The 20,776-nt window shown below is 40.7% G+C and overlaps 1 protein-coding gene across 5 annotated transcripts in view; it reads right to left on the reverse strand.

The window, feature by feature from the left end:
- Positions 1–5,849: 5,849 nt before the first annotated feature.
- Positions 5,850–20,776, reverse strand: part of TRABD (TraB domain containing) — a 51,362-nt gene continuing 36,435 nt past the window's right edge. For all 5 annotated transcript variants that reach the window (XM_030549210.1, XM_030549206.1, XM_030549208.1 and 2 more), the window contains 4 exons: positions 18,018–18,157; positions 15,654–15,826; positions 14,012–14,123; positions 5,850–9,011 (listed from right to left, as the gene is read on the reverse strand). In XM_030549210.1, coding sequence (XP_030405070.1) covers positions 8,834–9,011; positions 14,012–14,123; positions 15,654–15,826; positions 18,018–18,157 — 603 coding nt within the window. In that variant the 3' untranslated portion in view covers positions 5,850–8,833. The remainder of the gene's footprint in view (positions 9,012–14,011; positions 14,124–15,653; positions 15,827–18,017; positions 18,158–20,776) is intronic.

Genomic DNA, 20,776 nt, shown 5'->3' on the forward strand with positions numbered 1-20,776 from the left:
TAAGAGGGTGTAGCGACACTTTTGTATTTTTATGTCTGATTTTGTAAGCAAGTAGCTTTTAAGTGAGATGAAACTTAAGCGTTCAAAAGACAAATCAGACTCCTGAAAAGGGGTTCAATAATCTGGAAAGGTTGAGAGCCACACACAATTGTTGCCAACTCTCATGATTTTGTGATGAGCCTCATGATAATTATTGTTTCCCTTAAAGCCCAAGCTCTGGGAGCCAAGTGGATGTGTGATGATTTCATCCTTCATTCTTAAAGAAAAGGCAAATTTCTAGCCCTCATGCCAATGGAGAATGCTTTCAAATGTGACCCCAGTGCATCTTAAAAGGCTCAAAAAGCAGAAAGCAAATAAAAAAATCTATTATTTTTACATTCTCTCATGATTTGAAATCCAATCTCATGATTTTTGAACACTTGAGGTTGGCAATACTGCAATAGAAAGCTCCTTATATCACTTTTGAATGAAATACTCAGATTAACACAATTCTAGTTAAACATCACACCATCACTATATGTTAAAGCCATAACAATGCGTTAATCACCAGTAAACAGTATTGGGTAGTCAGATATCTGTATCATGTGAAATTGCCCACTGACTTACCTGCTAGAGAAGGGTAAAAATAAAACTCCAACCAATCACTTTAAGGCCATGTCTACACTGCCACCTATATCGGCAAAACTTATGTCGCTCGGAGTGTGAAAAAAAATCCAACCCCCTGGGCAATGTAACTTTTGCCAACATAAATGCACAGCGCTCTGTCAGCTGGAAGGCTTCTCCCACCAACATAGCTACCACCACTCGTGGAGGTGGTTTTATGATGACGAGAGCGCTCTCTCCTGGCAGCATAGACTGGCTACATGAGCTATCTTACATTGGTACAGCTGGGCTGCTGTAAGCTTGCTAGTGTAGGCATGGCCGTAGTTGCCTTTCTTCAAGGGTCACTTGATTTGAGCAAAGAAAATCCCTAACAGAGCAAATCAACACAAAATATTGGGGTAATAACTACTAGAAGCTTTTCCAGCTTCAGTCATCTGTTACAGTAGAAGACATATCATTCCCTTTAGTAGCCTCATCCCTGGTCTCCCCTTATGCTGATGAACTCAGGGCAAATATCCATACAGTAAGTTCCAAAAATGGACCCCAGAGTGCTGGTCACATGACCTCTGGACTCAGTACCTTCCTAGGAATTATAAAAATTATCTGGGAGTTGAAGGCTAACGGGTCTTAACAAGTACACATGCATGCACTCCAAGCCCCAGTTCCCCATTGTATTAATACTTGCATTGGTAAAGTTCTAAGATCTACTTAGTGCCATCTTCTACTTGCTGAAAATTATATGTAGAAGCTGTTCCAAGGCACCAAAACTTAAGTCCAAACAAGGCTATACTTCAGCTTCAGAATTCCTTCTGAGATTTCAGAAACCAGTTGTGTCAGATCATGCCTCTGTTTATATATTCTCCAGCCAGAGACAGATAAGTCCTGTTTGTATTAGTGTTAGTTGGACAAAATACAGTGGTTTCAAGTTGCTGGGGTTCACTTGACATTCATTAGGCCCTTTTCCCCACTGCAAGTTCCATAGAACCTCCTTTAACTAGGTGCTAACTGTGCCCAGCTGTCGATGGTTCTAGGTCTTCAGGTTGTGTTTGGAGGCCCTCAGCAGAGATCTCATTCACTGTTGGGTTCCTATAGTATACATCTAGAGAATAATGACAAACCGTGATTCTAAATTAATGAATTAATATTGTTTGGCTTTCTTATGTATATTCCTGAATGCTACTAGGTGTGTGTAAATGGGGAATTTAAAAGGGACCATTCTCCACCAGTGTTCCCTCTAATTTTTCCCCACGCATGTACAGAATGAATTTTGTTATCTGCACCAATATGGAGGTGATGTGTGATATATGCACCAATATGGAGGCAATGTAACAAAATTCATGTGGCAGGGCCGAGGGGCTCGGAGTACAGGAGGGGGCTCAGGGCTGGGGCAGAGGGTTGAGGTATAACGGGGCATGAGAGCTCTGGCTGGGGGTGCAGGCTCTGGGGTGGGGCCGGAGGGGTTGTGTGCAGGCTGCCCCAGGACTATGGTGGAAAGAGAGAACTTCCCCCATCTCTCTCTTCCTGGAGCAGCACCTGGGCTCAGTAGGAGAGGTGCCTCTCCCTATTTCAGCAGCTCCAGGGTTGGTGCTGTGGGAGGGGCACATCCCCCCTGGCTGCGGCAGATCTGGACCAGGGCTGGGGCCATAGCAGGTCCAGGGCTGGGGGAAAGGCATCTCTCCCCACTGCAGCCCTGAGCTGCTGCGTGGTGACACAGCTTAGAGGGAACTCAACTCTCCACTCAATTTCCTATTGTGTGAACCACCTCTCTTTGCATTCATGGTGCATTGGACATCCCTGGATGCTCACATGGAAAAACAACATTAGGAAAATATTTTTAATCATCACAATGTGACTCTGCTATTACCTTGTCCTCATCTTAATTTGTTTTATATATTACCAACTTCCACACAGAAGTTCTTCAGTTGTTGTGTGGCAAAATGATTCTCCTAAGGTTCTGAGTCAGTTTGGATGAGGAAGGCATCACTGGACAGGGTTGGTTGGTTTATCTCCAATGTCATAATCCCATTATAGGACAGAGAAAGGATTGAACATGAGGAAGACAACAATTGCTTAGATTTATGTCTGTTGTCAGTCACAACAGGGAGAAGATGGAAGAGAGATGGGCAACCATTGCATGATTTATTAAAGTAACACCGGTGCTATCTGGATAGCTCACTCGATGGTAACAAAAGGCTGAGGGGAAGAGGGAGAAAGAACTTCAGAAATTACACCCGTTCTGGGACTGACTTCTAGGCAGTTACTATATAGGGTGCTTGTATTGCTAATAATCATGATTGTGTCTGGATGTAAGTTTAGTACTATAACAGTTTCCATAGTCAAAAAATAAAAGTTGCACATAGTTCTCAATTTGCCATCACTGGGGAACATTTCAAAATACTACTATTCTCTTACCAAAGTAGATTAGTTACCTCCACTTAAAAAAAATATATTGCTATTGTCATACCACTTGCAGCCAGTTAATGGAACTGAACATTTTAAAGCATGCAGAACACAGCAGTTAAAAGTAAAACAGGACCAGATTCTGCCAGCATTACTCATATTGAGCAATATCTTATTCTGCAAGTAACTCCACTGAAACCAGAGGGGCTGCTTTTGCAGTTATGGGCCTCTGCTATAAATCAAAATACCAGAGGGTCAGAAACTGGACCTTAATTATTTTGTGCACCATTATTGTGTGTTACCTTCATAGCTGACGGCTGGCAGTTTGTACCATTGTTTGACATGGAGTTTTACTTTGCTGGGAGGAGATGCATTTATTTAAACAAAAGAATTATGGGTAATTTTTTTTTTTAAAAAAAAGCTGAACTCTCACTTCTTTCCTCAGCACAGCACACATCTAAAATATTTTGCATCAATGCTGGGATTGGGTGAGAGGTGGAAGTGATGGCATGACTGCTGTTTTGGATAAACAAACTGAATCAGAAGTCTTCCCCTTATAGTATTTAAAAAAAATATAAAGAACACTCCAGATGAGTGAAAGGAAAGCTGCGAGGTCTTAAGAGCTGCCTTTGCACCAGCACAGCCTCTTGGAACACAAGGACCTGGCATCAAGCAAGAGGCAGGGGACACACAGCTGAAGGTCAGGACCTGTGAAGAAAAATATGGCACAACCTCCTTGCTACTTGTGCCTCTCAGTTACCTTTTCCCCACTGCTAATGGTGGCAGAAAGGATAACTCCATTTCTTTGCTGCCATTGGCTCCCCCAGTAGAGGAAGCTCTCATCTGACTCCCTCCCAATAAGAATACAGCAGGCAAAAGAAGAACAATATACATGGCAATTTGACAAGTAATACATCTGCCTCAACATAGAAATGCTGAGCAGAACATCTGTTCAATCTGTTTCTCCTTCACTTCACATAGCTGGCATGAAGGGCTACGCAGTGCCGTGGGAATCTGCCACATAGTGGTATTTCCCCATTTTAGCCTAGTTGACACTCAGCTGCTCCCCAATGTAGCTCAGACTTGCAGTCAATATCAAAAGGCAGGTGAATGAGCTTAGCCACATGCTGGATATGGCCCTTCATTAGTGCAGCTGTAAAAATAATTTATTAGATAGGAGTTATCAGACTTGCAAAGAAACAGTCCTGAAACACCAAAGTCTAAAATTAAAGTTTATTTTAATTTCAGAGGGAAACAGCAAATAACTACAAGTTTGTCTTAGAATTACACAATTAACAATTTTCCTCTTTTTTAATGTGTAGTTCCCACTACTGTCTGGCACTTTGAGATAACTTGTTATATTTCTCATAACTGGCACTTTTAAAAGGGTTTTACATTTCACATGCATAGCTTCAAATAAGCAACTTCCAGTGGAACTCTGGGTGATTTTTAATTCAGTAATTAAAATTTGATTCAGTATTATGTCAGCGTCTATTAAAAAAAGACCTTTAATTATACTACTATCTTGGCCAAATGTATGTATACAGCAGTGATAAACAATAGATTATAAGAGCAGGTGGCTTCTATTCCTATATAAAAGAGTAGATTAAAAACATACTAGAAAGAATGCGGGTGGGAGAAGAGAGAGCATGGCATTCCTTTGATTTAGCTACCTCCCCCTCATACACTGAATTGCCCAATGATTGTGTATTATTTCCATTGGGTTAGCTAATTGATCATCTTTGCTGAAAGTGTAGTCATTTTTATTTTACTTTAAGACTTTCTTTTGGCCCCGGATACATTTTTTTTTCAGCCGCAAAATGAGGGTCCAATTCTGGAAGGTAACAAGGACCCCCCTCCACTCAACACCTTGCCAGATTGGGCCCCAACTGAGACAGTACTTCCAGAACTTATTTAACTATTTCAGTGGCATGTCAGAGGGAAGTTCGGTGGCCAGCACTTTAACATTTATTTAAAAACAGCGTCTGCTTCTCATCTAAATGGCCTATTCAGCACTCATTCAGTCAAAGCTCACATTGCCATCAGCAGGAGTTTTGCTAAGAAAGGATAACAGGACTTAATGCTTATGTCCACAGGGCTGCATAAGCTCCCTTTCTTCACAAGAATGTATACAAAAAGCAAAGGCAGTTGAGTGGCAAATCACATAGAATATTCTAGTCTCAGTAAATTGACTATTATATATCTAATTTATAAGGGGAGGGATAGGTCAGTGGTTTGAGCATTGGCCTGCTAAACCCACGGTTGTGAGTTCAATCCTTGAAGGAGCCACTTAGGGATCTGGGGTTAAAAATCAGTTCTTGGTCCTGCTAGTGAAGGCAGGGGGCTGGACTCAATGACGTTTCAAGATCCCTTCCAGTTCTAAGAGATCGATATACCTATTATTATAACTGTGTTACAAATGGATTTATTTTCAATACAAACATTATCCTGACAAAATAAAAGCTTTGCACATATATTTTTGCAAGGGTTATTTTGATTAATCTGGTCCAATTTTCAAGATTAAATACATTCTGGTTTTATTTTGCCACAAATTCATTCACCTTTAGCCTCTTATGAGGCTCAGTCCTTCAAACTACTGAGTGTTCTGGCTCTGATCCAAAGCAGAGCACTTAACCACATGATCTACTTCTTATGAAACTACTGATGTGCTCAAATTTAAGCATGGATTTAAGTGCTTTGCTGGATTTCGGCCAAGCTGTTCAGCACCATAGTCATGGTTTAGAAAAATACATTAGGTGATGTGCATATTTTGCATCTACTTTAGTTGACCAATATTTGTTTTTTAAAAATGATGACTAATACCAAAAATAAATGGCTTCACGAGAAACAGTGGTTAAAATATTTTATTTGGATAACACAGAACATACTGCTGTTTACTTGAAACTGCTGTAGACTAAAAGGCACACGCTTGTTAAAAATACTTCAAATTGACATAAGATGTACAAATGCATAAAGCAAATGCACAGTTTACCAAAAAGTACAATATGGCTTCACAGGGTTGAGTGAGGGCTGGGACAATTCAACATATGTTTAAATTTCACTGGATGTTGTTAACACTTAAAGGATTGACGCTAGAACACTGAGGGAAATTAATGGAGGGTAACACATTGAGCATGTTATACAGATAGTATAGCACATCAAGTATACAACATATACTACTTATATGTGGATTCATAGGGCTGTTAGATCTGCAAATTCATAAGGCATTTGATTGCCCCAGGATAAACACTTGTGGGTTTTGATGATCTGCCAGTTTGAGAACAAATTCTTCATCAACAAACAGCTTGTTTCAAGAATCTGTTTATATATTTTAAGAGACACAGAAAGGGAAACAATACACTTAAAAACAATAAATTTTGGTAATAATCAAATTGTCATAAAAATTGAAGAGTAACTGACATTGTAACCATTTTCCAGGGGTGTGGGTAATTGTGCAGATGTGGAAAAAAACAAACACACTAAACATGTGAAAATGCTCCAAGACAATCATTTAGTGCTAGCCCCACCCAAATTTAAGGCTCATTTGTCTGCAATTTTCCTTAGTTTTTTTTCTTTTGTGTAAAATTACCTGAGCACAGATATGATCACAGATATTTTAAAGCAAAACATTAATACATTGAACTAAACCTCCTAGAGAAATCTCAGGAGAGGAAAAAACTCCCAATCTTTTGGTAGGTCACTAAAGCCAGGAGAAGAATAGGCTTAAGCTTTTTCTTTAAAAATGTACATAAAAATATAATAAAATTATTCAAAGAGGACTGCTAAACAGTTTATTAAATTATTACAAAAAAAACAAGACTCAGAATTCCGGTGGTCACTCTAGTCAGTTTTTTGCTAATTCTGCCTTCAAGCTCAATGCAGATCACTGCTTGTTTCAAACATTAATAAATAGAAAACTGAAGACGAAGGACCCAATTCCGCTGTGTCCTGCATTGTCGCTTACATCTGTGAAAAGCGAGTACGAAATACAGCCACTCTGAGTAGGTAGTATTTTACACTCCCTTGCACAGGTGCACACCCCAATTCAGAAAAGCACTTAAATATGTGTTTTAATCAGGATGGATTTAAACACATCCTTTAAATTAAGCATCTCCACAAGTGGTTTCCTGGATTGGGATCTAAATAAGTACACAAAGTGCAAGGCAATGGAGTACCAGGCCCAACAGATATACCAGCTCACCAGTGATGTCAGTAGCATAAATGCAAACAGGATTAGGCCATTCATTTCTTTAGGGTTAAAGAGAAAAAGCTTTTAAAAAGACACTGCATGAAGGTCAGACACAAAAATGTTGGGCAAATGTGTGAAGACATTTCCCCCACACAAGACTTTGGAAACATACTCTATCAATAACCAAGCACAGTTTGGTAACCTTATTGAATTGTATGAAAACCAAAATCACCCTCTCCTTGCTGCCATCCCTCAGATTCAGTTCCTCCTCCCCACATAAAGGTATCAGAACAGATATGGACTTCACTTCAACAAATCTGCAGTTGCATAGGAGCTCCAGTATCACATGGACCTCTTTAACATAAAATAAGAGATTAAAACATTATTGATATGACAATTATGATTGCTACACCATTGGGGAGGGAATAGTTTGTTTCAAAGGGCACTTATAATCAAGGGCAACCCTGTCTTATGGATACATAATGAACATAGGGTTAGAAGTAGATGTACTGAAAAAAAGTGTTTAACGTTACAGTAGTTGAAGTCATACCCATAATTCTACAAACAGACAGCAAAGATAAAAAAACTCCAACCCCATAGCTATTTAAAAAAATTAATTGATTTTTGCTTTTCTTTCTATTAAATAAGTAAAATACTCATCCACTGAAAAATTTTACTGATAAACAAAACATTGCATGTGTGGGGGGAGAAAAGTAAGATCAAGTACTGCATATCAACCCCAGACATCTTGTCCAAATAAAGAAAGCTTTGCGATGTGAAAAGTAAATTAGACAGTAAGTAGTTCTAACCTCAAAAGTTTATAATACTGAACTTAAAGCCAACAGGATTTGGCTAACTAATACGGTTAAATAATTGAACCCAAAAGGAACAGAGTGCCCTGTAAACACTGGAAATTAAGCAACACCTGCTGATAAGGGTATGTACCTTTCCAACAGAGGAGAAAACTATTACTGATGTCTGTAAGGTAAGGTGTAATTCTCAAGGCAACATTTCAGTTCTTTAATAAGGCTCAAAGAAACTTGGCGGTGTACGTCTGACAGCCTGTACCGTTCTGATATTTTTTGAAAGCTCTGAAGTTTAAAAAAAACTAAATGTATACAAAATTTTCTGTAAGAAGATATTCTTCTAAATCATTTTATAGGTGCTTAGCACCAGGAATGATCATTTGGTATTATTATACCGAAACACTACTCAGAGATGTCCTTGCGCTGTTGAGCAGAAACACAATTAAGTTACCTTATGTTGCTCTGTTCCTCTGAAAAAAGTCAAGAATATACACTCTTTACGCTGTCTGTACTACATCATCATAAATATATATTATATATACACATAATATAGAATATGATATATAATATATATGTGTAACATATTTCATTTACCTCAAACTGGAATCATGTACTTTCATACCACACACTTATCAGGAAGCAGACTTATTCATTAGGTCACAGCTGGTGTAGCTTTTAATAGCAACCCATTCACTTCACAGCAATTCAGCACTGCTCAGCATCAAACGGAACCTATGACAAGAATCCTCAGTCCCTCTTTTTCATCCCAATTAGCATGTGTTGTCTTTAGAACTCTTTTCTGCAATTATCTCCAGACAGTATTTCAACTGGGCGTTCAATGTCGAGGTCTAATTTCTGTCAGCCTTTGAAGACAGTTCTGTGTTGTTGGCATCGAGAGAATAAATTGAACTGTCCTTTGTCCTATCCGGTAGCAGCCATATCCCATCAGTCCGAAAACCGTTGCCTTTATGACAAATCTGAGAACCTTACTCGAAGTTGATGGTGGAGGCACACTGAAGTAAAGGTGATAAACACAAAGTTATCATTCACATAGCTGGAAGAAAAAGATCCTTCCATATTTTCATTAAACACTGATCATTTCTGCCACAATGTTTCTCATTACAACACACTTCCTTACTAGTACCAGGAGCCCTTGCATGGAATAGGTATATTAAGACAGAGCAAATGATTCTTTCAAGGTTATAGATTACATCCAACATCTTATTCCAAATCTAAAAGTATTTAGGCTCTTAACTTAACTTCCACTGAAATCAGCAGAAGTCTAAATACTTTTGAGGATCTGGACCAATGACCTTTCCAGTCACGTAGGGCACAACTTTTAATTCCTTAAGGAGCTTGACCTCTTTTACCATCAGAATTCCTAACAAGCACAAAGAATGCTGTCAGGAGTATTGTGGAGACATTTAAATCTATACAGAATTGTTTTTAATGGGACTATTCACCTAACTACAAAGAACCAAAATCAAAGGTGATGTGTGAGGTGGCGTAAGTTAAACATCAGTATGAAGATTTAAAGAGGGTCAGGACTTGTCAGTACTAGAAAAGTTTCACTGGTATAAATAAGTGTATTTACATTTAGTTACATTGGTGCAATCCTGTAATACAGACAAACTGTTTTAAATGGAATCTATATTACCATGATTTAAACTGGGTTAAATGTGTACATATATTAGAGATTTGCACAGGGTTACTAGGTTGATTTTAAATTAATTTAGTTACAAAGATATAAAAGTTTCCTAATATAAACAAGATCCTTGTATTTTGAGGGGTTGGAAAACGTTACAACTCGAGAGAGAGAGAGAGAGAGAGAGCTACTTTATCTTCCATCTTTTTACATCCTCTTATTAGTTGCTTTTCCCTCTTTTTCAGCCTTTCAACTAATTTAAATCACATTTGAATATAAACCCAAAGGGGATTGCACTTAGCAGTAAGTTCAATATGGGATGATCCAAAAATCTGTAAATGGATACACGTTTGGATTCTGAATCCTAAGAAAGGTTATTTCCAGAGCACTTTGCCCCTCCTGAAGCATAATAACGGTATCTGCAGTACAGCAAGAGAACTTTAAATCTAGGAAGAATACTCAGAGAATACATAGCCATAACCCCACAAACTGTGCTTCTCAAATATGCTGAGAAAGCTTAAAGCTCATCCTCCAGCCAAGTAGTCAGGGTTTGAGAATGGCTGTACTCTGAGGGTTATTACTTGCTTTATACTTAAGCTTGCGAGGATTTGATTTTTATCAGTAAATGGCAGTAAACGTCAATTTCATCATACGCACACAAACTGACAAAACTATTTCCATTATTTGGTTATATTCAAACCTTACAGATAGGCAAAGTAAGAAAAATGCTGCTTAAATTAGAACTCAATTTGAAGATATTTACTTCATATATTTTGACACATGACGTTGACAATTTGTGTTTCGACAGTTATAAAGCTTTCACTTTTTGAATCCATGCCCATTGTCATTAAATAATTTTTGTCTGACCCATACCACAATTTCCTGCAATTGTGAAAATGTAAACTGATAAAAATTGAAAAATGCTTAAAAATTATCAATATCTTTTCATATTTTATAATTTTTAGAACAAATTCTGCCACACCTATTTATACTATTAAAAAAACAGGAGAATTTAAGCAAACTTAGTGTCTTATGAAAGATGCTGGACTGACAACTCCCCCACAGTCACAGCCTTGAGTAGTGTCAGTTCAGTCAAAATGTCTTAAGCCTGACTTAAAGGGATCCCTTGTGCAGGCATGAAGATAGGCAGGTCAGTTTCCACGCCATTCAGCCTTCAACCTCACTAATGAAAATGCAAAACAAATGTACCAATAATGCCAGTTACTATAACTATGATCTGGATCTCTGTCCACTAGCAACTGGACTGAGACTACTAACCAGCTGTCAAAAGATATGGTCTAGTTGTTAGGGCACAAACCTAAGACTTGGAAGGCCTGAGTTCAATTCCCAGACTTCCTATGTGATCTTGGGCAAGCCTTTTTGTGCCTCAGTTCCCCTTCTGTAAAATGGGGATAAAAGGATTTCCCTCCCTCATTGGGGTATTGGGAGGATAAATACATTACAGAATTTGAGGCACTCAGGTACTACAATGATGGGGCATATTAGATTCAAAGGGGGGGGGGGGAATCAAATGGCGAATTCTGGAACCTGCTGATCTGGGCTGAATTCTAAAGGTACCATGAGTATGTCTACACTGCAAATCCGGAGGTGTGACTGCAGCACATGTAGACACACCCATGATAGCTTTGAAAAATTAAAACTAGCTTGAGCGACAATAGCAGTGAAGCCAGGGCAGCATGGACAGCAGCTGCTAAAGATCCTGAGCAGGTGGGGCTAGCCTTTGTAGTCTCCTGTTCTGCCACAGTTTCATTGCTATTCTTAGTAAATGGATTATGAGAAACTGTGATTTTGCACTTCAAGAGGCAGCGCTGCCTGAATACAACCAAAGCCCAGAGGTCAAGAGTGTCTCACTCTTTGGTTAAGCTATATTTGAAGCTTCTTGTTTCACATACTGCAGGTTTCACCTCTGAATCACGTACCCTACATTCATTTTAAAAGCACTAAACACAGATAAATACGTTTTCTTCTATGGCAAGACCGTTTTCTGATCAGATACATCACTCCAGAAATCCAACTATGTTCATTTTTTTTTCCATTTACAGCTTCTCTCATCTTTGTTGTAAGAACAACCTGCAAGTATTATACACCGTTTCACTGCTGTAGCATTGTGACCCTGTCATAACCTTAGTCCCAGATTTGGACCTTAGCGTCCAAAATATGGGGGTTAGCATGAAAACCTCCAAGCTTAGTTACCAGCTTGGACCTGGTACTTGCTGCCACCACCCGTTTTGGGGCACTCTGGTCCCCCTGAAAAGCCTTCCCTGGGACCCCAAGACCCAAATCCCTTGAGTCTCACAACAAAGGGAAATAATCCTTTTTCTCTTCCCCCCTCCAGGTGCTCCTGGAGAGATACACAGACACAAGCTCTGTGAATCCAAACAGAGTGACTCCCCCTCTCCGTTCCCAGTCCTGGAAACAAAAAGCACTTTCCTCTTCACCCAGAGGAAATGCAAAATCAGGCTAGCAAATTCAACACACACAGATCTCCCCTGATTTCTTCCTCCCACCAATTCCCTGGTGAGTACAGACTCAATTTCCCTGAAGTAAAGAAAAACTCCAGCAGGTCTTAAAAGAAAGCTTTATATAAAAAAGAAAGAAAAAATACATACAAATGGTCTCTCTGTATTAAGGTGACGAAATACAGGGTCAATTGCTTAAAAGAATATTGAATAAACAGCCTTATTCAAAAACAATACAAATTAAAGCACTCCAGCACTTATATTCATGCAAATACCAAAGAAAAGAAACCATATAACTTACTATCTGATCTCTTTGTCCTTACACTTAGAAACAGAAGATTAAAAAGTAGAAACTACTTCTCCAAAGCTCAGAGAAAGCAGGCAGACAGAAAACAAAGACTCAGACACAAACTTCCCTGCACCCAAAGTTGAAAAAATCCGGTTTCCTGATTGGTCCTCTGGTCAGGTGCTTCAGGTGAAAGAGACATTAACCCTTAGCTATCTGTTTATGACAGACCCAGAGCCCCACAATGCCAACTGGCAGAGGGCACACCATACCATTGCTCACATCAGGCCTGGCACACACATTGCCCCTCCTCACTGTTGTCACAACCTGTATCTAAAAAGTGTCATGTAAGGTATCCTACCCAAACTGATCATATGCTGGTCATTAATAATATTGAGTGACATATGTACATGCAGAGTATAAAGAATTATAGATATGTGCTGCAAATATGTTTGTAAAAGGTATTTGTCAATCATGCATAAGCCCAGCCTGTCCTAGACAAAGGAATGTTGCTTTGCCTGCTTGACTGTGTCTCCAATGTACATTGAGCCTGATAAGGCCAGAAACAACAAAAGCCCAGAAACAATGAAAGTACATTTACACGTGCAGTAAAATGCAGCTATCAAACTAGCAAGCCGGGCAGAGATGATCACTTAGCATTCACAAGAGGGATGGAGGCTATACCCCTAGGAAGCCTTCCTCGCTCTTGAAACAGAGACAATGGACTTTAGGAATTATAAGTAGAAACAAAAAAACATTTTGGCCACTAAAAGACACAAGAGGCCAGAGCTCTAGAAATCTGAGAAAGGTGGATCCTTCAACCAAGGGGGCTGACGTCTCTGGGAATGGACTATAGGTGAGAGACCTGCTTTGACAAAGATTGTAACTTGCTGACATTAAGTTTTAGTCACTAGAAAGCATGTTTTGTCAGTAACCTTTCATCTCTCTTTCACTCTTACATGAAGACACAAGGTAGATAGTATCTTTTATTAGACCTACTTCTGTTGGTGAGAGACTCAAGCTTTTGAGCTATACAGAGCTTTTCTTCAGGTCTGTCCAATAAAAGATATTTCCTCACCCATCTCGTCTCTTTAATACCTTGAGACCGACATGGCTACAACAACACAGCATACTCTTACTTGAAATCATTTATACCTAAGTTATTTGATAATAAACTTATTCATGTGTTATTACAAAACTTTCTCAGTGCTGCTGTGAAATGTGGGTCTTCAGCTAACCTAACAAGCTAATGTGGGCACCATCTCTTTGGAGGCAGTGAACTTAATAACAGCATCCAGTGCGAGGGACTGGACACTCCCGAGAGATGTCTCCAGGGAACTGGGGTTCACTAACTTACCTACAAGGCAAGGTTTGGACTGACAGAGTCCTGAAGAGTTTGCTGGCCAGGCAGAAAAGCTGGTGAAGTGGGGAGCGGACACACAGCTTAGCAGCAGCAAAACTCACTCTTGTTGAGGCAGACCAGTGAGGCCCACAGTTCTGGGTGACCTGAGCAAGATGTCTAAAGCATTAAAAACAAAGGCTAGTGCAGATTGTAAAGCTGAGGAGCTATGAAATCAATATACAAAAAGGAGAGAAAGTTACCTCATGATTTCCTGGATGTTTAAGTCAGTGTTCCAGTTCTTTTCTATTCCAGGCACATGACCCATCCCAACTACTCCAACTACAACAGACGGGATACATTTTCTGGGTTCAGCTAAGAGAGAAGAGGGGAAAAAAATATATCAGTCTTCTCCAGTGAGAAAAAACATTGCCAAACTGTAAACAATCTTTAAAAAAAAAAAAAAAAGGAATCTCATATTTCAAGGCAACAATTTCAAACAATTACCCCCAGTAAACATGAACCAAATTTTTTCAAAAAGTTAAAAAAAGAAAATATTTGAATGACAAAATTCTCTTTTGAAACCCCCTCCCCCAAAACAAAACAAAAAACTTATTTTGACTACCTCAAGTGCTACTCTAAGTCCCAGAAGCTCCAGCTGGGGCAGAATGCAGCTCCTCACTAGTACGGCCTCCCATGAGCACACAGAATTGGGTGAAGTCTTTGCATTGCCTTCTTATTTGCTTCTGAAGGGCAAACCAATAAGCACTTGGTATTGGAAGCTCACATACCGTGGTAAGTCCCTCTCCATTGACCATCTTTGGAATTTGGGAAATCTAGGTCACCTGAGTCTAGTGGCCATCAGGGTACAATGCAAAATGCATTTGGGCCCTGAACCTGCAAAGGAAGCTCTGCAAAACTGGACCCCTCTGCCTATACAGAGTGCGACTTATTTCAGTGGGGATCCTCAGAAGTACAGAATTTGGCCCACCTGGTTCTCTTTGCATGACTGGGCAATTATCCTATTTTTAAAGCATCTGATGGTCGTCTTTATTTTTGTTTTGGGAATGGCATTTCGAATTTGTGTTTCAAGCACTTAGTATCCTTTGCTCAAACATAAATAAAAGGAGCCTCAAATCACCTTTTAATATGCACTCACTATTTAGCCCAAAGTTACAGGAGCAAATTTTGAGGTCCTATTTGATTATATGACCCTCAAAACATTGCATAAAGTTTTAGCCCCCCAACTTGAGTAAATGCTGCAGCAACACTTCAGAAACATAACTAGTGCTATTCTGGTTCTTTCTGACAGGTATGGTGGATCAGCATGATGGGGATAAATCAACATATAAATAATAAATAAATACAATATAAAAAATAAATGCCTGATTCATTAAGCAATTCACACACAAGTGTTTTCTGACACCATAAATTGCTTGTGACGTGCACACGTGCACGCGCACACAGTTTGTGCACTAGACTTCTTCAGCTAACAATTCAATAAATGAAAAGCCTCAGATACAATGTCCTTAAAAATCCAGCTGTTTTTTTCTATCCCCTAGGTCTTTGCCTCATCTCTCCCCTGAATTGATGCCTGCATTTTTCAAACTTTAGCAGCCTCATTAGTATTTTCCTGTTTTGACATAGTCATGACGGGAAGGAGGAATCCATTATTCAAAGCACTCTTGTAAAGCTAAGAATTTCATACTAATCTAACGATATTTTCCCTTATTTTTTAAGCATTATAATTTATGAAGACATCTCAATTATTACACATGGTACATGTCTACAAGCAAGACGGCAAAACTTTTCAGAATTCCCGAGAGGAAGGAAAATCATGGAGTACTACATTAAGAACATACTGCTTGCTAAACACAAGTTATAAATCTGTTTTAAAGCAATTACTTTCTGAAGCACGAGGTAGTTCTATTCGCTTAGCTGCTTGCTTCAACATGTAGGTCAAGTAAATATCTCGCTCTGATACAATTGTTCGATGGAGATCAGGAAATTCTCCAATCATTTCAGCCATCATCTGCTCCAGTAAATCCTTCTGTTTACACTTCTCCACGTCATCTTTACTGAAAGAAAGAGACAGTCCCAATGTCTGTATTATGCTCTCAAAGTCCAATATAGACATGCTTACTTATAAGATTCCTGCACCTCCTGAGAAAGCAAAACTACCTCCCTATAGACACATATTCTAAGCAGTGTGTTTGAACTCAGTGAAAGGGAAAGAAAGTGGCCAATCATGTAAAAGCTATTCAATAGCAGTCATTCATTACACCTTACTCATGGGAAGCTAAACAAATACAGTAACTCCTCACTTAACATTGTAGTTATGTTCTTGAAAAATGCAACTAAGCAAAACGATGTTAAGCGAATCCAATTTCCCCATAAGGATTAATGTAAATGAAGGGGTTAGGTTCCCAAGGAAATTTTTTTCACCACACAAAAGACTCACTCTCTCTCTCTCTCTCTATATATATACACATACACACACACACACACATATATACACACACACACACACACACACACACACATATATACACACACACACAAATTTTAAACAAACAATTTAATACTGGTACACAGTGATGATGACTGTGAAGCTTGGTTGAGGTGGAGGAGTCAGAGGGTGGAATATTTCCCAAGGAATGCCTTACTGCTAAATGATGAACTAGCAATTGGCTGAGCTCTTAAGGGTTAACTCTCACATTCTACAAGGCAGCAGGAATGGAGGGAGGGGAGACAGCATCGCAGACAGAGACAGAGACCATCCGTGTATGAGAGAGAGAGATGCACATTTCCCCTTTAAGTATGCTGACCTTACTCTTAAGTACATTGCCTTGTTAATTAGATCAGCTTGCTGAGACCGCAGCTGCTGCCAGCAAGCTCCCTCCATCCTGAGACCTGTTGTGTGTCCCTCCTGCTCTATGGAAGATAGGGTAAGCAGGGTGCAGGAGCAGGGGAGAGGCAGACACTCTGACAGCCCTCCTCTTCCTTCACCCCTTCCCCTGCACAACAAGCAGGAGTCTTGGGGAGCAGCTCCAAGGCAGAGGGCAGGAGCAGCACATGGCAGTAGGGGGAGGGACAGCTGAACTGCTGGCAATTGATAGCCTGCTGGGCAGCTGCAGCACAAGGAATTTAGGGGAGCGGGGAGTTGATAGGGAGGCTGACGGTCCACCCCGGTTCCAAGCCCCCACCAGCTAGCTGCAATGGGTTGCTCTTCCTGCAAGCAGTGGACAAAGCAGGCGGCTGCCAAACGACATTAGAAGGGAACATTGCACAACTTTAAACGACCATGTTCCCTAATTGATCAGCAACGTAACAACAAAACAACATTAACCAGGACAATTTTAAGTGAGGGGTTACTGTACATAAATTGGCATCACACCTGAGACAATGTACCAAGGCTTTGAGGGAAGGAGCTACCATCATGGCCCAGTTAAGGAGCATTATTGACACTGCTCCTCCTGGGGCCTGTCAAGCAGCTCTGAAGCAGCAAGATCGGTCACCATAACACAGAGCATTTGAGAACGTGTACAGGGAGAGGAATAGAAGGGCACCTCCAAATGGGTCCCCTCAAAGCAATGAATCAGAGGAAACAGATAGAATTCTGTATGTCTCCATTACACATCTGCGGGGAGCACAAGTAAATTGCAAGGGCATCTAGGAATGCACTCCTGAGCCATGCAAATTAATGCTGCTTTTGCAGAGTTATTTGGCCCCAATTCAGGTGGAGCCAAATTTGAGCCTACCTGTTTTTTTGGAGGGGGGAAAAATCATAACAATAGGAATGGGAACCATTGCATTATTGTAACACTCCCTGGAAAGCTAACAAAGACCCTCTATCAAGGAGGATATTAATGAACAGAACAGTCAGACATTTAAAGGTCACGGACCATATTCTCTCCTGTGCCAAAACCTCCCTGCATAGAGAGCTGGTTATCATATCTCAGCTCTCAAACTGAAATATGACAGCAGGTCTCTAAGGGACCATAAAACAGCTGCAAATTGGTACAATGCAGCTCCACTTTGTCCCTGTCACAATCCCTCCTTCTACCAAAGGGTGCAGGGGAGGCTGGACGGGAATAAGAAGTTACTGATCATTCTTCCTTTTGGCTGTTTGCGGGCCCAATCATCTCAGACAGATTGCTGAGGACTTTCAGCTCCCACTGAAGTGAAACTGAGGATGCTCAGCAACATGTAGGAGCGGGTACTTATAATCTACCTTTCAAATAAAAGCTAAAAAACACTTATTCATACCTGATTGGGTCAGATAAGAAGCAGAGGCCCCAAGCAAGCTTGACTTTTTGCCAGAAAGAAAGTGCAGCGATGGCTCTCTTAAACGTAACAGGGATGGGTCTGTCCCCAAGATGAAATTTACAGAAAGGTACTTTACCAGCCTGCAAGAGAAGGTACACATTAACTGTTAGTAGGTTGTTAGGACACCATTACTAGTTACACTAACCTAAGTGTTCTGAAGAACACTAAGGAAACAAGGGAAAATATTGTCAGACTTAAACATCAGGCAAACGGAGGTTACTTACAGGTGAGTGGAAGTTCTTTGAGATGTGTGGTCCCTATCTGTATTCCACACATAGGTATGCATGCATGCCACATGCCAGAATTTCTGACAAGCAGTGGCCATTGGCCTACACATGCACAAGAGGCAATGCAGGCTGATGCCTCTCTTGTTCCTCTTCTTACCTCAAATCCATCAGGATCCAAAGCAGAGGGGATAGTAGATGTGTAGTGAAATTCAGATCGGGACCACATAGCTCAAAGAACAGCCAGTTACAGGTATGTAACCTCTATTGCTTCTCGAGTGTTAGTCCCATGTATTCTGACAGGCAATGCTCAGACATGAGCAGAGTGTGAGGAAGATGCTTGCAGTACTGCAGTTCCCATTGCTGCATCTGCAGCAGAGGCCTGAACTAGCATACAATGTACAGAGAATGTATGAAAGGAGCTCCAGGTGGCTGGTTTGCGTATATCTAGTATTGGAATGTCCTGCATGGATGCTGTAGAGGTGGCTTGTGTCCTGACTCCATCAGGAGGAGGTATGTGTGCTAACCTGTAGCACTTGATGCATCCAGAAACCCACTTAGAGATTCTCGGAGAGGATATTGCTCAACCTCGCCATCTTTCTCCTATAGTGAGAAAAAGTCTTGGTGATTTTCTGATAGGCTTGGTCCTTTGCAGGTAGAACACCAGAGCACATCTGATGTCAAGGGAATGAAATCTTGTCTCCTCTGGCTCCTATACACCAGCTCCAAAGCCTGACTGCTTCTAGGCAAAGGGGAAGAGATCCTGCTCTGTCCTGTTTGTTTACGTAAAGGATCACAGTGATATTGTCTGACGTCACTTGGATAAGGAGCAAATGCATAAGCAGGAGAAAGGGTCTGCAAGCCAGGTGCCCTGCTCTCACTTTTAATACATTAATGTGCAGTCTGGCCTCCCGTGGAGTCCAGGTACCTTGTGCAGTGAAGTTGTTCAGCTGAACATCCCAACTCAGAAGGGAAGTGCCTGTTATGTTGGTGGCTCTGGGGGTAGGTATGGTATTCTGCATCTCCCTGGGGAAACTCAGACTGTAGCCAAGAATCCCTCTTCACGACTATACTAGCAGCCAGGCCTATGGATTTTGCATCCGCTGAATCTACTGCACCCTGGAGAGATGTTCTTGCTGCTAACTTGCTCTCCTCTGTGAAGGTCTGAAATTGGGCTCTGTCCTTAGGGGGAAGTTTGTCCTTAAATTCCACCAGCCTGGAAATGTTGTTAAAATCATATTGTTACAAGGCCTGATAGTTAACAATACGGAATTGCAGGCCCATAGAGAAAAAGACTTTTTTCCAACCTCTGAGTCCTTGTCAGTGGTCCTTTGATGTTGCGACCTAGCCCTCTCCATAGCTGCCTGTAACAGAGTTGGGGGCAAGGTGGGAGAAAAGGAATTCAGCTCCCAGGGTGGTGATAAAATAGCACCTCACGTGAGGGGTGGAGTATGCCAGATCAGCTTCATGATGGCCTCATTAAGTGGAAGGGCCACCTTCCTTGGGCCTGCAGATTGCAAAATATCTAAGAGCCAGTGTTGTGGGTCCTGGACCTGCTCCAGTGCTATCTGGAGGTCATTGGCAATCATCTACAATAGCTCCTGGTACTGCCTGTGCTCGTCTGGCAGAGATGGAGAGGAATACGAAGGAACTGGAGAGGCGTCAGCCCACACTGCCACTTATGCTCTGTCGAGATCATGAGGAGATTTACTGCACACTGCTAGTTAAAATTTCCAGACTCAGGCGCATCGTGCACATGTGCACCATTGGAAGACAAACAGGGACTAGCACTCAAAAAAGAATTTTATATTTTGTAGGTAAATAACATTTACATTTTCAATGTAATATCCCATAACGGAATACTTTTTCCATGAAATGAAACAGTTATTACAATAAAAACCCAGGGCTCTATTCATATCAAACAGCACACTGACCCTCTCTATCTTTTGCACCTTACCGATAGAGTCACCAGCTTTTGGGCGAGGCAGAAGAAAGCTTTTTGCATGTGATTGCAGTTGATAGGATTGGGATCGAGACTTGGATTCAGATCTGGATACGGTCAAAAGCAAAAATGATTGTAATGATTTTTAATTTTGCTTTTAGAGGATCTAGACAGGGCTCTATTACAGAACACATGACTTCCATGTTAGGTGGACCCCAAGGCAAACCTCTTTTTCCACCTCTCAAAAAGGTCCTTATAAACATGATTTCAAAATACTTTGTCCTGTCAGTGAGGATTCGGATCAGTATCGTTTTAGAATAGATTTGAGAGTTGGTATGGGTACTATTTTCTCAACTGGCATGAACATATTTCTGCCTGGCTCCTGCTGAGCAAGAAACAACATCTTAAGCCTGATACCACAGAAGAGCCAGTTCACGGCTGCCAGGGTGACAAATGGCAAGCAAGGGAGAGGAACATGAAACCAAATAAAGCACAGATCCAAAGGTTCACTTCATAAATATTTAATGGAACCA

This window comes from Gopherus evgoodei, chromosome 1 (assembly GCF_007399415.2).
Source record: "Gopherus evgoodei ecotype Sinaloan lineage chromosome 1, rGopEvg1_v1.p, whole genome shotgun sequence".
Classification (NCBI taxonomy): domain Eukaryota; kingdom Metazoa; phylum Chordata; order Testudines; family Testudinidae; genus Gopherus; species Gopherus evgoodei.